The sequence below is a fragment of the Protomyctophum parallelum genome (assembly GCF_964188405.1).
Source record: "Protomyctophum parallelum genome assembly, chromosome: 3".
NCBI classification, from domain to species: Eukaryota; Metazoa; Chordata; class Actinopteri; order Myctophiformes; family Myctophidae; genus Protomyctophum; species Protomyctophum parallelum.
Genome location: NC_139698.1, coordinates 34,405,073 through 34,418,881, shown reverse-complemented (window position 1 = coordinate 34,418,881; position 13,809 = coordinate 34,405,073). Strand labels below are relative to the sequence as shown.

The 13,809-nt window shown below is 42.1% G+C and overlaps 1 protein-coding gene across 1 annotated transcript in view; it reads right to left on the bottom strand.

Annotated features, from left to right (window-relative positions):
* The window catches only part of LOC310855938 (CUB and sushi domain-containing protein 3-like), a gene marked incomplete at its 5' end in the record, with an annotated part of 374,665 nt that extends 363,071 nt beyond the window's left edge, over positions 1-11,594 (bottom strand). The window contains one exon of the mRNA XM_083761135.1: positions 11,417-11,594. Coding sequence (XP_083617261.1) covers positions 11,417-11,594 — 178 coding nt within the window. The remainder of the gene's footprint in view (positions 1-11,416) is intronic.
* Between the last annotated feature and the right edge of the window lie 2,215 nt (positions 11,595-13,809).

The window sequence follows — 13,809 nt, the reverse complement described above, 5'->3', positions numbered from 1 at the left end:
ATACATAGTTTTTTTGTTTCTGAACATACAAACATACGCAAAGCCCAATATCCAAAAGCCAACTTTTGTTCACTGCTAAGCTCTTCTTCACTAACTCTTTTTGGCAGGTAATATTTACAGTGGTCTTCCAGCTTAATATGCCGTTTTCCCAAAGATTAACTGCAGTAGTGTTTAGTCGAGGACAACTGTCCCTTTGGATATTTCATCATGTTCATGATGATGGCCAATCACGTAGTAGAGGGAGACATGATTCCACTGCTTACAACAATCAAAGTGAGAGTGTGTCAAAAGAAAAACTTGTATTGATTTGCACCCGACCTTAAAGGTGAGTCAGCCGACAAAGAGATATCCATCAGTGAAGCCTGGTTACCAAGCTCAGAGCGAACAGACAGAGTCCTTACCAAGCAAAACAAAGGTCAACGAACACAGCGATGGGCTTTATTTGCTGCAGTATTTCTGCGTTACTGTGCTCTATTTCACTAGCGTTCTCTTACAGAACAACAGAAAAAGAAACAAGTTTTATATAGCTGCTCCCTTGTGTTGCAAAGTATTGATTTGTGGAAGTCAAGTTTTAAGAGGAGACATAAGTGTGACAATGTGAAATTGGTTTCATATGCAGTTTTATGCGTAACAAAAACTAAAATCACACCTGTGTGAAGTAAGTGGTGCAACTCTGTGTGGGCGTCCCTGGGGGGTCCCCGAAACTTCCAGACCCACAGGAACACACCCACTGCCCAGGGTGCAGGCCCGGTTCCGGCGAGCCGCCCCGCGTCCGAAACGGTCGAGAAAGGACAGAGTTACCGAGTGGGGGTCGCAGAGGGGTCCCCGGAACATCCAGACCCCCAGGAACGTGCCCAGGGGGCCGGGGCGGTTCCGGCGAGCCGCCCCGCGTCCGAAACGGTTGAGAAATGACAGAGTTACCATGTGGGGGTCCGGGGTCCCTGTACTGTACTGTACTGAACTGTACCACCCGAAGTCATCATATATACAGTTTGTGTGTGTGTGTGTGTGTGTGTGTGTGTGTGTGTGTGTGTGTGTGTGTGTGTGTGTGTGTGTGTGTGTGTGTGTGTGTGTGTGTGTGTGTGTTACTTAAAAACTGTATCAACTAACGAGATGAAAAAATAAGTTTTGTTGCAAGCAAACTGTGAATCTCAATTGCCTCAGTTTTTAATCAATCACTGGCACTGCTGCACTTATCAGTCATTTTGTTTGTATAGAGTTTCAAACTATTTTCACTCGGATCTATGCCAGGCTTTACTATGGCTCAACAAAGAGAAGATAATTTCACATCAGCACCACCAGGAATACAGTGCTGACAGCTGTTAAGGCTGAGTATCATTATATTATAAAAAGTAAAAACATGCAGTGTTTTATGTTCTCAGTGTGATGCAGCCCCGAGGACCAACTCTGTCGTTCCTTGTTTAATGGTCTTCTCCCCTGTTAGCAATTGGTTCAAATATCCCAATTCTTAATAGAACTTTTAACAGAAGAGTTGCTGCATATCCTCACATGAACAGCCACAGAGAGATTTTGAGCACAGTGACATTGTACTCACATTTTAATTTGATATACTGTTTTACACATTCATTGTGGGTGTTTTTCCTTTAGGTGTTACTGTGCAAGCATGCAGGGACAGTTTCTGAAAAGTTAACTTCATAATGCCATGTGGCAAACAGACACATCTAAACGAAGCGCAGCCATTATTTCCTTCAAAGCATTTACCTGTCGAACCATCTTCTGTGAAAATGGTCCATTGTTCAAGTTTGAACAGTTCTACAGTAATTCATTTGCCAAAGAACCATCTCATTCCTTTTAAAGTAGGCAGTTAAGTCTGATTCCACTATAAGTGCAATTGTGGTTTTATGGCGTTTTCACAAAATGGTGGCAGTACGAGTAGAGCTCTGGGCTATTGTTTGTTCCCAGGAGCTAATAGCAGTTCACTTTGTTGAGTTGCTCGCACACAGTCCAGACTTTTGAATAACTTGTATAAACATATTGTTTGGAAACCCCTTGTTTTATTCCCCACCACTTCAACGGCATGGAGTGACAGTGTAAAGTCTGTAATCTTTTCTAGTAATGCTTTTAAGGAACCACTTCACCACTTTTCAACCATATAATTGGTCCTCAATAATGTTCATGATAAAATACCACCATTTATTTCTACTTGCTGTGGGCAGTTCAGAAACCTGTCCACCAGTGACATCATCGTTAGGCAGATTGTTTTAAACAAGATTTTAAAATATATATATTTAGATTTTTATTATCGTGAGAACCATGGCTTCCATTTTCTCATTGCAACTTTTCAGGAATAGAAAGCCTGACGATTCTATTAGCTTCGATTCCCAAGGACGAATAATATGAAGATAGGTTGAAAAGTTGTGTAGTGGTCCTTTAATTTATACTTCGTTTTAGGACAGTGCCGTTCACATGGTGTGAATTTCGGACTATGGGAGGACGACAGCCTGGCGCTATATAGATGGACCGTTCATATCAGAAAGCATCCATCATGCCCTCTCTCCCTCTCTCAAGCTTCTTGCAAGTCGCTCTTCAGCGAGACTAGACTACTCGATTTGACTTACTTTGACTGACTCGTGGGGGAAAACCAATCTGGGAACCCAATCGCCAAAAAAAGGAAAACAGTGCCCTCTGATGTTTGTTTCCTTTGCATTTTCTGCATTTGCATTTTCTGTTCTTGCGAGATTAGGGGAATTCAAACAAAGCAGCGCCAACCGGATACCTAACCGGACGCCATTTCTACAGTAGACCGGATCACACTAGTCAGTTGAAAATCCTGATGATGTGAGGTTAAAAGCTTCCCCCAGTTACAGTTTTGTAGATTATATTAACCACTTGAACCATTCTCCAAATTCAAAGAGATTTGGTGCAAAAAAGTGGTCCAAGTACAGAGACAACTTCCACTTTACTAAGTCTAGAAGGTTAAAGTGGTTAACAACCTGTATTATACGGTAGTATATGAGCTGTTAGAACAAAGTGTGTCTTTACAAATCTATTATTGCATTTGGGAGAATTCCACGCTCACAATTTTGTGCCCATGGAGCACACAACTTTGTGCGCCAGTTCAGATGGCCAGGTCATACACCGTGACGTATCCGGAGTAGGTGGAAGTGCCATTCACGCCTTTGTCGCCGTGATACATCACTGTCTTTCAACCAAGCTCTGTAGTAGAGTGGGAAGAGGGGGGTATCATGCACCCCCCGGAAATATACTTCTAATCAGAGTTTTCTTATTGGACAAAATGTGCTGAAAATGATGAGCTATGATAAAAAGTTGTCAAAGTGTCCCATCTACCTCAAAACCCCCTTTTTGGTATATGGCTCTGGTGAAATTGTGTAAAGGAAAATATTAATTCACTAAAATACATAAATAGACATGGTAGTCTGAAATTTGTCATGGAGTATCAATGACATCCATCCACTGTGGCTGTTTGACTACTGGCCATTCACAGAGGGTCTTTCCCCCAGCTCCGTGATGTGATGGCCCGAGAATATACACGGTAACACGGACCACAACAACATGGAACAACAACAACACAAGCTGTCCAGCATGGAAAACACACGGCCAAAGATAATCACCCGGATCGCACTGCGACAGCGACACACAACAACAGCACAGACCACGTGGCGTTAGGCACGAGATTCTAGTAAAGGACGATTCCTAATTTAAAGGGACAGTTGGCAGCCACAGTAATATGGTGACGTCGCACACTTAGCATAACTGATGGTTACAGGCTCTACTCATAGCAAGGTTGGCCTTAAAGCGTAAATAGTACATATCTGAAGGGAGACCCATTTACCTATTTATTTAATGTAAGTACTATTTTGTCTTTCCTCTACAAATCTATCTGTTGCGTCTTCTTCTTTGTATTTTCCCCTTATTGCGTTTTTCTGCCTGGTTCTTTAGTTCCTATCCATGTATTCTGTCTTCACGAGAAGTGTAGGCCTATATTGAATGTACAAGAGACTGTTCTGTAGGCATAGAAGCACATAGTATTATGAGGTCACACTATATAGCCTTAGCCTATACTATACTAACACATAGAATGTACATTAAGCTTAAGTAGTATTCCTCCCAAAGTGTACAAACTCCCCTATGTGAAGCATAAAGAGGGACAGAGGCACATAGTCTGTGACTCTATGCTTGCCTGCATGCATGCATGTTAAAGGGGAATTGTGGTGGTGCACACAACAGAAACAGAAGAGAGGCTTTCTAGTGGATGACAATTACCTCATGAGAGTGGTACTGCAATTTGGAAAAGGGCTCTGGTGGTTTTAAATTGACAACCAGTGAGGTGAAAAATGCACAAATCAAATAGACTGCCACACTGAACAAGTAATAGCTTTATACGTTCATATGCACAAACACATGCACACACAAACACGTGTGTGTGTGTGTGTGTGTGTGTGTGTGTGTGTGTGTGTGTGTGTGTGTGTGTGTGTGTGTGTGTGTGTGTGTGTGTGTGCAGTATACATAAAACATTCTGAAAATGTGTTTTGTCAGCTAAGAAAAAGAAAGAACAATAAAAACTAGTATCACCGTAGGATTGATCCATTTTTGGTATTCTCATCTCAGAGACGTGCTGTGTTAGAAAGTTAATAACTTCCTAAAGCAATCACAGTATTTTGTGTAAACGGTGTCATTTGAGATAATAAGGCACTACTCAAATTTCCAGATAATGTTTCCAAAAAGTAGAGGCAATGTATTTCCCAGCCACAGTTTTGTTTGTGATGTGATCCCACCTGTGTGTGGTGTACTGAGGCCACAAGGATTGTGCTGGAAACCAATCTCCCCACAGGGACAAATAAAGTATCTATCAATCTATACACAGGTACACAGAGTGTATTCAACTGTCCCACTGGGTATTCAGAGCACTCTCACCTATCAGTTTAATTACTACTGAAATAGGATGGGAGGGATACTACCTCTACTCAGCAGTGTACCATCTCCTCAATTACCTTTTTATCATGGGATCTCATTTGTTTCACAGATACCACTTTGCCCCTGTGGATTGCCTGGTCTCTATTTATGAATTGAATCATAGGCAAGTAGACACCTAGGCCATGCAGTGGTTCTCAAAGTGGGGTCTGTGGACCCCCATGGCACCAGAGGGTCCCCAGCAAAGTGTTGAATTTTAAAATTATTTCACCGCAATCATGGGATATAGAAGACAGCCCAATTAAGAATGACTAGACAGGTTTCACTCTCTCCGCTGTTATCTTCCCAACCAGCAAACAGTTGTACTAAACACTAAATCTAATTTAGAACAAAACATCTTATCTTATGGGGGTCCCCGGGACAAAATGCCTAATCCCCAGGACAAATGCCTAGTACATTCATGCCTAATCATTTTGGGGGTCCGACTCCTACATGGCAGACACAGTCACAGTAGTTGAAGTGAGTGGATTAAGGAAGTGAGTGAATACATTTTACACAGATTTCTATACAGTATGAATCACTAATTATAGGCAGTAGGCACAACCTAATTACCCTTGGAAAGATGTATACTAGTCTGCACATAGAGTTCATGAGAAATAATGACGATGAGAAATGAGAAATGACGAATACCGTAATCATCATTAGAAACAAGAATAAAGAAACCATAACCATTAAAACATATAACTTGTGTGTTACATTAAATTGGCAATCAGGAAATGCATACTGGAGTATGGTATGGTACTGTAGTGGCTGTTTTGTTTGCTGCATCTCACTTAAGATAATTGCCTTTCTTTCTTTGATTTCCTTCAAAACCCTGGTTAGCGAATATGGTAACTGCATAAATAACCCTATTACAATAAGATTGCAAATTACTCGAAGTTCATATTATCTTCTCTATCCCATTACCATTGGGTGGGCTTATCTCAAAACTCTAGAAAGTCATCAAGCTAGCCGGAGGTTTAACCACAGCAGCTAGATATATCTAGCTATATAGATTGTATCAGGATATATGCCTCCACACAGCTGACAGAATTTAATCCCTTCTGAAAACTGCACCTGAGGTGCAGCAAACAGTCAGTGGCCCACCTTGAATCTCCAGCTTTGACTCTAAAGCAACCCTTCATCAGCCTATTTCATTTTATGTCAAGGAACGGTAAGCTATGATATTTCTTGTGCCTGACAGCAAGAATATCGTCAAACCTCCTCTGCTTGCTTATATTAACACCTAGTATACTGTATGAGAAGAACTGACCAAATCATATTCAGCAAACTAGCTATCATCCAAGGGAACTATCAGCTGCATTTAACAGCCCAGCCCAGGCCTAAACCCATGAGCCGGAGGCCACTCGGTCACTTGAGAAGCACTTTGGATAATCCAATTAGACATCACTACTAAAAAGGAACATCAAGGGACACAGGACAACTTATTGCTCCTGAAGCATACGTTGCTGTATCCCACATAACAGCCTGCATTGGCGTTGAACATTTCTCCACACAACATGCAGGGGTGGGGTGGATTAATGAACTGGATTGAGCCTCAGCAGCAGGGGCCCAAGAGTTCAGGGCCAGAGCCTTTGCATGAACTGCTGTGGTTATTAAATTGGCATTTCTTGTTAATGGACTTGTTAATGACTAAGCCAGTCATTCATGTCAACTAGACTGGCACCTGCAGTCTACTCTGGAACAATGCAGATTGGGAATGCATGCCCCACCTGGTTATGCAATACCCAGACACGACTCGACACAGGGCACACTCCCTCAAGTCCTCACTGGTGTGCGCACCATGTTTGAAGTCGTCAGTCTCATTTATGCGCATTACCATATATGTGCATTAACTAGAGCGGTGCCAGTTGTTCACTGGCCTACTTGGAACGATGCAAGTTGGAAATGTATGCCCCACCCAGTTATTATGTCTGTGTCCCTTTTATGCCCCTATATGGACTTCTTTGTCAGGAATGCCCAAATATGGAGTCTATACAGATGTCAGATTGATGTCAGAACAGGCCAGCTCCATATATGGAGATATAGGTGTGATCAGGTCCAGGGCCCGGGAAGAGGCCTTTATGCTGAACGGTGTATTGTTGTAAGTGGGGCGAACGGTTCTCGAGTTACGTGGATTACATACGTACGTACACACATGAGACTGGGGCATTTATAGATATCAGTCGGATCGGCGGATCTGGACAACAACCAGAGCCCCAAATGTCCTACTGAATAGTGAAGTGATGGAATGGCTTAAACATTCACTTTGAATATTTCACAAGGACCAAATCATTAATTTTAAGTGAGTGTTTCGTGTTTTAAGCCTCGTTAATATATTGTCAAAACTGACAATACATGGAAAACTGCTGAGCTACAACCTCACAATCATCACAGTCATATGCACCAGGCATTGTGACCAGCTATTTTTGGCATGACACCTTCGTATAATTGAGCATAAATTAAGCCATAGTTAATGTGCGTTTGCAGTTAATTGTGTTTATGCGTGCTAATTGTTAAATGTAATGTATTTATTGTGCTGTTGGCTGCAAGTCAGCTGCAACAAGTCAGCTTTTACAACAATTATAACAATTATATAATAATAAGCATTCTATAATGACTTACCCCCCCAAACTAAAATCTACATCAATAATACAAAATTAATCTATTCAGCTATTATTGTCAAAGAGAATTTTGGTGTAATGGGAAAAAAAGGAGGGAACCAAATGCTTGCATAGGTTTAAGCGGTTGAAATGTTGAGTATATGCTCCATTTGCAGAAATGTACAATGGCAATGTTTTTTCTCTCTCATGGCGATTGGATTCCAGCACAGCACACATTATTAATTTGGGTTTCGGTTGGACCCCACTGAGTCCTCCAAGAAACTAGCCACCACTATATAGAGCTATGTTATTGGGCTAGTGACTTGGAGAACCTATACAGTATGGGGGGCAGGGGATAACACCCTGCATATTCCCTCCAGATAGTGTATAATTACACAGACAAATTGTAATCCTGATTAGCCCCAGTAGCCTTCCCAGTCTGTATACAGTAGGCCTACATAATCACATTGAGAGAAAGTCTTCATCAAGGACTCTGTGGTCAGATTACTGTCTGTGCACAGCCCACCTGATTAACAGCAATTAGTGAGTGCCTGGTACTCAGTCACGGAAGCCTCCATTTTGTGTGTTGAAATGAGCATGCCACGAGGAACGCATTATTCTCCCGAGAGAGTGATCTTGCGGGACAGCAGATGTACAATGATATTCATTTTTAACAGTCTGTTCAATCTCTTTGATTCAGCGTAAAAAAAAAAAGAACTATGGAAACACATCTCTACATATCCTCCAGTTCCCAACTAATCATGTGAAGTACAGTACGCTGACTTCCCATGACAATAACATCCTGCCTTTTTCTTCAAGGAAGAAGTCCCCCACAGGACCAGCTGAGAGACGATGAGAAATTGAATAGGCGGTCCCAGTAGATGCTCTGCATACTTGAGCCAAATAAATTATTATCGCAAATGTATTCAATAAAAAATACAAATCTAGTGTCTAGCTTTTTATCTACATAACAGAAAGTACAGTAACTGGTAACATGAAGAACAGATTTGGGAAGCTCGCTAGCCAGCTACTCCAAGCTGAGACTCGCAATATATGTGCTGTACAGATATTCACTAACTGAAATCTGAAGAAAGTCTAACTCACTTGATCATGGCATTTACAATCATTAGGCTACATCATTGTAATCCGCATTTACACAAATATTGTACACATCGAGTAATTGTACACATGTGTAATTCAATGACAATTCTGGATTTTAATTATATTGGTTGGGATGATAGAGACAGTGAGACAAAAAATGAGGGGGGGGGGGCACACCCCTCATGGCCACCTTGCATTCTGGGCAATGAACAAAACAAGTCATGCTTATAATGTCAAGGAATTAAATTCATACATGCAACTGACCCATTTTCAGATAAAAAGAAATGTTATCTCTATAGTTTCATAAGTGACAGGCCCTGCAGTTTTATAAGGTCTCAGAGGATTACATGACACAGTTGGATGTTTCAGTTGTTTGGGAGTGGGGTTCTGTCATAAAACACAGCCCCCGTTCTTCTGTCTTTTTGTCAAACACCATAATACCTGTTCACATATCCCCCAAAGACATATGAAGCATTGTGGGATTTGGGGGTTTGACCTTCCGTGTGCCTGGTGATCTGTCATAAAAATGTCACTAATTTCATTTCATGCCAAACCACAGAGTGCCAAATTCCAGACAGGCGACTGGGGAAACTTTGTGAACTGAGAACCAGAGCTGTGTACCACGGGGTTGGCCTTGGGTCACAGCTCCAAATGCAGTAATTCACAGTAAGTCACATAGCACCTTTAGCAAACGACTGATATGCATACTTGTGCTTTGCAGAACAGGCTTTAGAAATGTCATTATCATGGCAGGAGAGTTGAGCCATTAGGCAAGGTCTAGTAGGGGCCATTTCTAATTCTGCCAACATTGTCAACTGTCACAGTAGAGGAGTGTCTCTCTCTCTCTCTCTCTCTCTCTCCTTTCCAAGAGAACACCCAGACCATCCCTCTCGCCCTTTGCTCCTTTCTCTTTCTCTCTCCCTCCCTCCGCTTTCTCTCCCCAGTTTTTCCAAGCTCCTTTCTAAGAGAACAACCCCCCCCCCCTCTCTAATAAGGAGCAGAACTAGGGGGATTGGCGGTGGCCCTGTGGTTTGACATTGCCACAATGTGGGTGGTGATGAAACAGCGCTGTGCCTGAGACTCTGCGCTCAAATCGTCTTGGCTCATTCTTGGTGGGCGCTACTGCTCTGCATGATGCACATTTCATCCACCCCCATTAGACAGACATGAGAATTACTCACAGGGTGAACAATCTGCATGCAAATTGATATCTGCATGGGAAGTGGCTGTACACAAGGCGCACAGAGGCACAAGCTTACATTCAAAAGTATGCACTGTAAAAGCTCTAAGAGTGTAGAAATGGATTTGGTTCCATTTGTACAGAGTTACAAATGGAAAAAACACTGAGGCTTTTACTGTGTCATGCATGCACTCGAAATGGGATCACAGTGTAATTTGGGTGTGGATTAGAGCTTTTAACTCCATTTGATATAACTCTGTTTTATTGTAAATGGGTTTGGCAATCTGTGTTGTAGTGTACTTTGGAATGCATGTCTTCAACGCTGTGTAAATTCACACACACACACACACACACACACACACACACACACTTCCCTCTGGTGATCAAGAAAGGTCCTTGATCAGGTTATCTTACACAGATACAAGGTAGATATAAAAGTTAAATGTATACACTTCGGAAAAATGTCAATGGCCTAAAAGGTGTCAGGGAATGAGATTGAAGGTGACTGTAGGTTTAAATAAGTGTCAAACACTAGTGACTCTTTCTCTGTCTCTCTGTCTCACACACACACGCACGCACACACACACACGGGGGGAGAGAGAGAGAGAGAGAGAGAGAGAGAGAGAGAGAGAGAGAGAGATTAAATATAATTGGTAACTGGAACAACATTCTGAAGATGTATTAATGTGAAAATGTGATCCAGAGTGGAGGCTCGTTGACAGACATGACATGATCTCTTTAAGCTGTTGCACTACACATGCAGTCAAATCGTCGCTGGATGGGAAATGTGCAACAATTAGTTTTACTTATTTTATACTATAAAGAATTACTAGAAACTAGATCTTAATAAAACAGTGTCTGGTAGTAAAAGCCTCAATTTCGTCGATGCACTTAATAAATAAAAGAGCCAACAAAAAATGATATTGCAGCATGCAGGACAAGATCATTCTGGATGGTGTTGGATTTTTCATTTCGTTCAAAAATAATGCAGCTATGCAATGATGAGAGGGGAAATGCAACTATACATGTTACCTAACCGGGCAAACCGGCTATAGAGCGTATATCAAATCAGCAGACCCTCCGAAAGACCCGCTAGAATACTAACAAGCCCACCTTACACCTGCGTGGATTGACAAGTCCGATGAACACCGCGCTCGACAATTTATTGGTGTCAACGCGCTAATTGTGAGGGGCCTTTAAATTGTAGGCTATATTATAGCCTATCGTTTCTTGTGAAAACTGATCGGATTCGATCCCGAATAATTAATGGCTATTGAAAACATGACACTGGGATGTGAAATACAGCAGTAGGATATAATATATTTCATAGGAAATCTGCAGTGCGTGCACTTGAAAGCCCAATAATTCTGTAGTTAGTCTACTAAGCAAAACAGCTCACGTAGGCTATTTGAAGAAGCGTAGGCTACTGCAAGAATATCTATTGAGCGAGCCACTCAAAGCCTGCATTGAGACTGCTAAGCCGAAGAAATGCATCCCCCAAACTCCAAAGCCTGGCCGCCGACATCGTCTATGCCTGGTCTGTAATGCTATTGATGACTGACTTCGCACATATAAAAATACATTTACTGCAGCGACGTACCTTTAACACAAGTGAACATCATTGAAAACATGAGATTCCAAAAAACAATTCCCGTTCTAATCCTCATCGTTTTAGATTGAACAAAGTCCCCGCGGCCACATTTAACACATCTCCTGTTGAAGACGCCTGATAGTTCAATAGATCCGTCGTAGTATCCGTCTCTGTAGATCCCCTTCATGTTCTCAAACTAAATACATGTACCCTATATATGTCTCTGTGGTTTTGAAGTATATTCCTTCTCTTGTCACAGAGACAGCAAAGCCGCCCGCCGCGCTATGTCAGCTGGTAGCGCGATTTGAGTGCGTCGCTGGAGAGAAGTGAGCAGTAGTGAATTTTAGGATAGGACCACAGCAACCTTGACGAGGACTCAACCATCTCTACTGAGAGGGACATCAAGTATAAAAGAAGAGCTAGCGGTGTGTGCTCCTGTCCGGCGCCACATTACTGACTGCACCCCGCCTTATAAATCCCTCTGTTTCTGCTAGGAGAAAGGGGGAGAAAGAGACATGCATTTGAATACTGCATTCATTTATCGATTGGCCGTTGAATGAGAGAGAGAGAGAGAGAGAGAGAGAGAGAGAGACGGAGTGTGTGAGTGCATGCGTGTGTGTGTGTGTTAAGAGAGAGGGAGGGAGAGGTCATCCTCCTGCTCATATGTGACTGATTTGTGTGGGCAACAAATCATGAAGTGTGTGTGTGTGTGTGTGTGTGTGTGTGTGTGTGTGTGTGTGTGTGTGTGTGTGTGTGTGTGTGTGTGTGTGTGTGTGTGTGTGTGTGTGTGTGTGTGCGCGCGTGCGTGCGGGGGGGGGTCAAATATAGTGAGCATGCCTTCACCCCAGGACCTATACATGATTTATGGCAGCAATGTAAATCAAAGCAATAAATGAACTAGGTATGTTAATGATAGAATATTGAAGGGGGTCGTCAGACTTGGCCAGGCAGCATCTTTTCCGGAAAGCTGATGAAAGAAATTCGCCTGGTAGGCAATCTCACCATAACTCTGATTTTCATTTTGGAGATCGAACGGAGACTTTATTGGGAGTGATAGGGTTCGGCATTTGCAATGCAAAGATGGGATGGTGACGGTGGTATAAAGTAGGCTAAAGCTCAACTGCAGTGGGCCTCTTCTGCCACCTAGCTACAGGAGAAACCCTGAAACTGAAAGAGGGAGCAGAGAAGGGAGAGAATGCGGCCGATATTGCACAGTCATATAGAATAAACACTGTCAGTGTCCGGTGATCACATTAATGTGTGCTTCAACCGGGATTAATAGTGAAAAATGTGTGTTTTGTTAATGTTACTCAGTGTTGATCATGTATTGCATGAAGTCGATAAAACGGTAAAAGTGCTAACTTGCGGATGGAATGGAGCTGAATGTGCCTCTCATGCAGTACATGTGGCATACAAGAGCTGTCCGTGGTGCTGAAATTATACAGTCTTTGTCATGCAGTAGTGGCATACAAGAGCTGTCCGTGGTGCTGAAGTTATAGTCTGTCATGCAGTAGTGGCATACAAGAGCTGTCCACGGTGCTGAAGTTATACAGTCTTTGTCATGCAGTAGTGGCATACAAGAGCTGTCCACGGTGCTGAAGTTATACAGTCTTTGTCATGCAGTAGTGGCATACAAGAGCTGTCCGTGGTGCTGAAGTTATACAGTCTTTGTCGTCAGTGCAGCGGATTCAATTCTTATGCTTCGTTTTCGCTACCATGAAAAATGCTTATTTATCGTTACAACGTTATCAAACAAGTGTTTATCATGGGTCATTCAAATATTGTTTAGCTTTTTCCCGTGCAACCCTCTACACATCTTCAGTTGAGTCAATTCTCCCTCCTAATTACTGTGAATTTATGTGCGACGTTCCCACAGCTGGTACATTCGCTTTTAAAAATAAATAAACGAGAGATAAACAGTGGGATCTACAGGTATATCCATAATTTCATCTAATTACAGACCAGTAGATGGCAATACAATAGGGATGTTGTAGTGTGGCATAAAATGAATCAGCTATAATCCATTCCAAATCTATAGGCCTATTTATGTGATGTTAAATGTTACATGTTTATTTATAAGCCTATATATTTCTTTATTATTGTAGGCCAGGGTATGGTTCTGCAGGTTTAGCCTATATACAACGTTTACATGTATGCCTATAGTGAACTACTTTTATTTGCCCTTACAGCAGTTGTTCTCAAAGTGGGGTCAGAGGACCCCCAGGGGTACTTTAGGGGTTCCAGGGGGATTAAAATCAACCACTTTAACCTTATTATATAATGTGGCTATTTCGAAATCTATCAGCAAGCTCACAATGTGCTGCAATGCAGTGGGTGTGAGCTTGAAGCTTAATTTTGTCCCTGGCTGGAACAAAATATTTTCAAAAAGGGCAATACATATC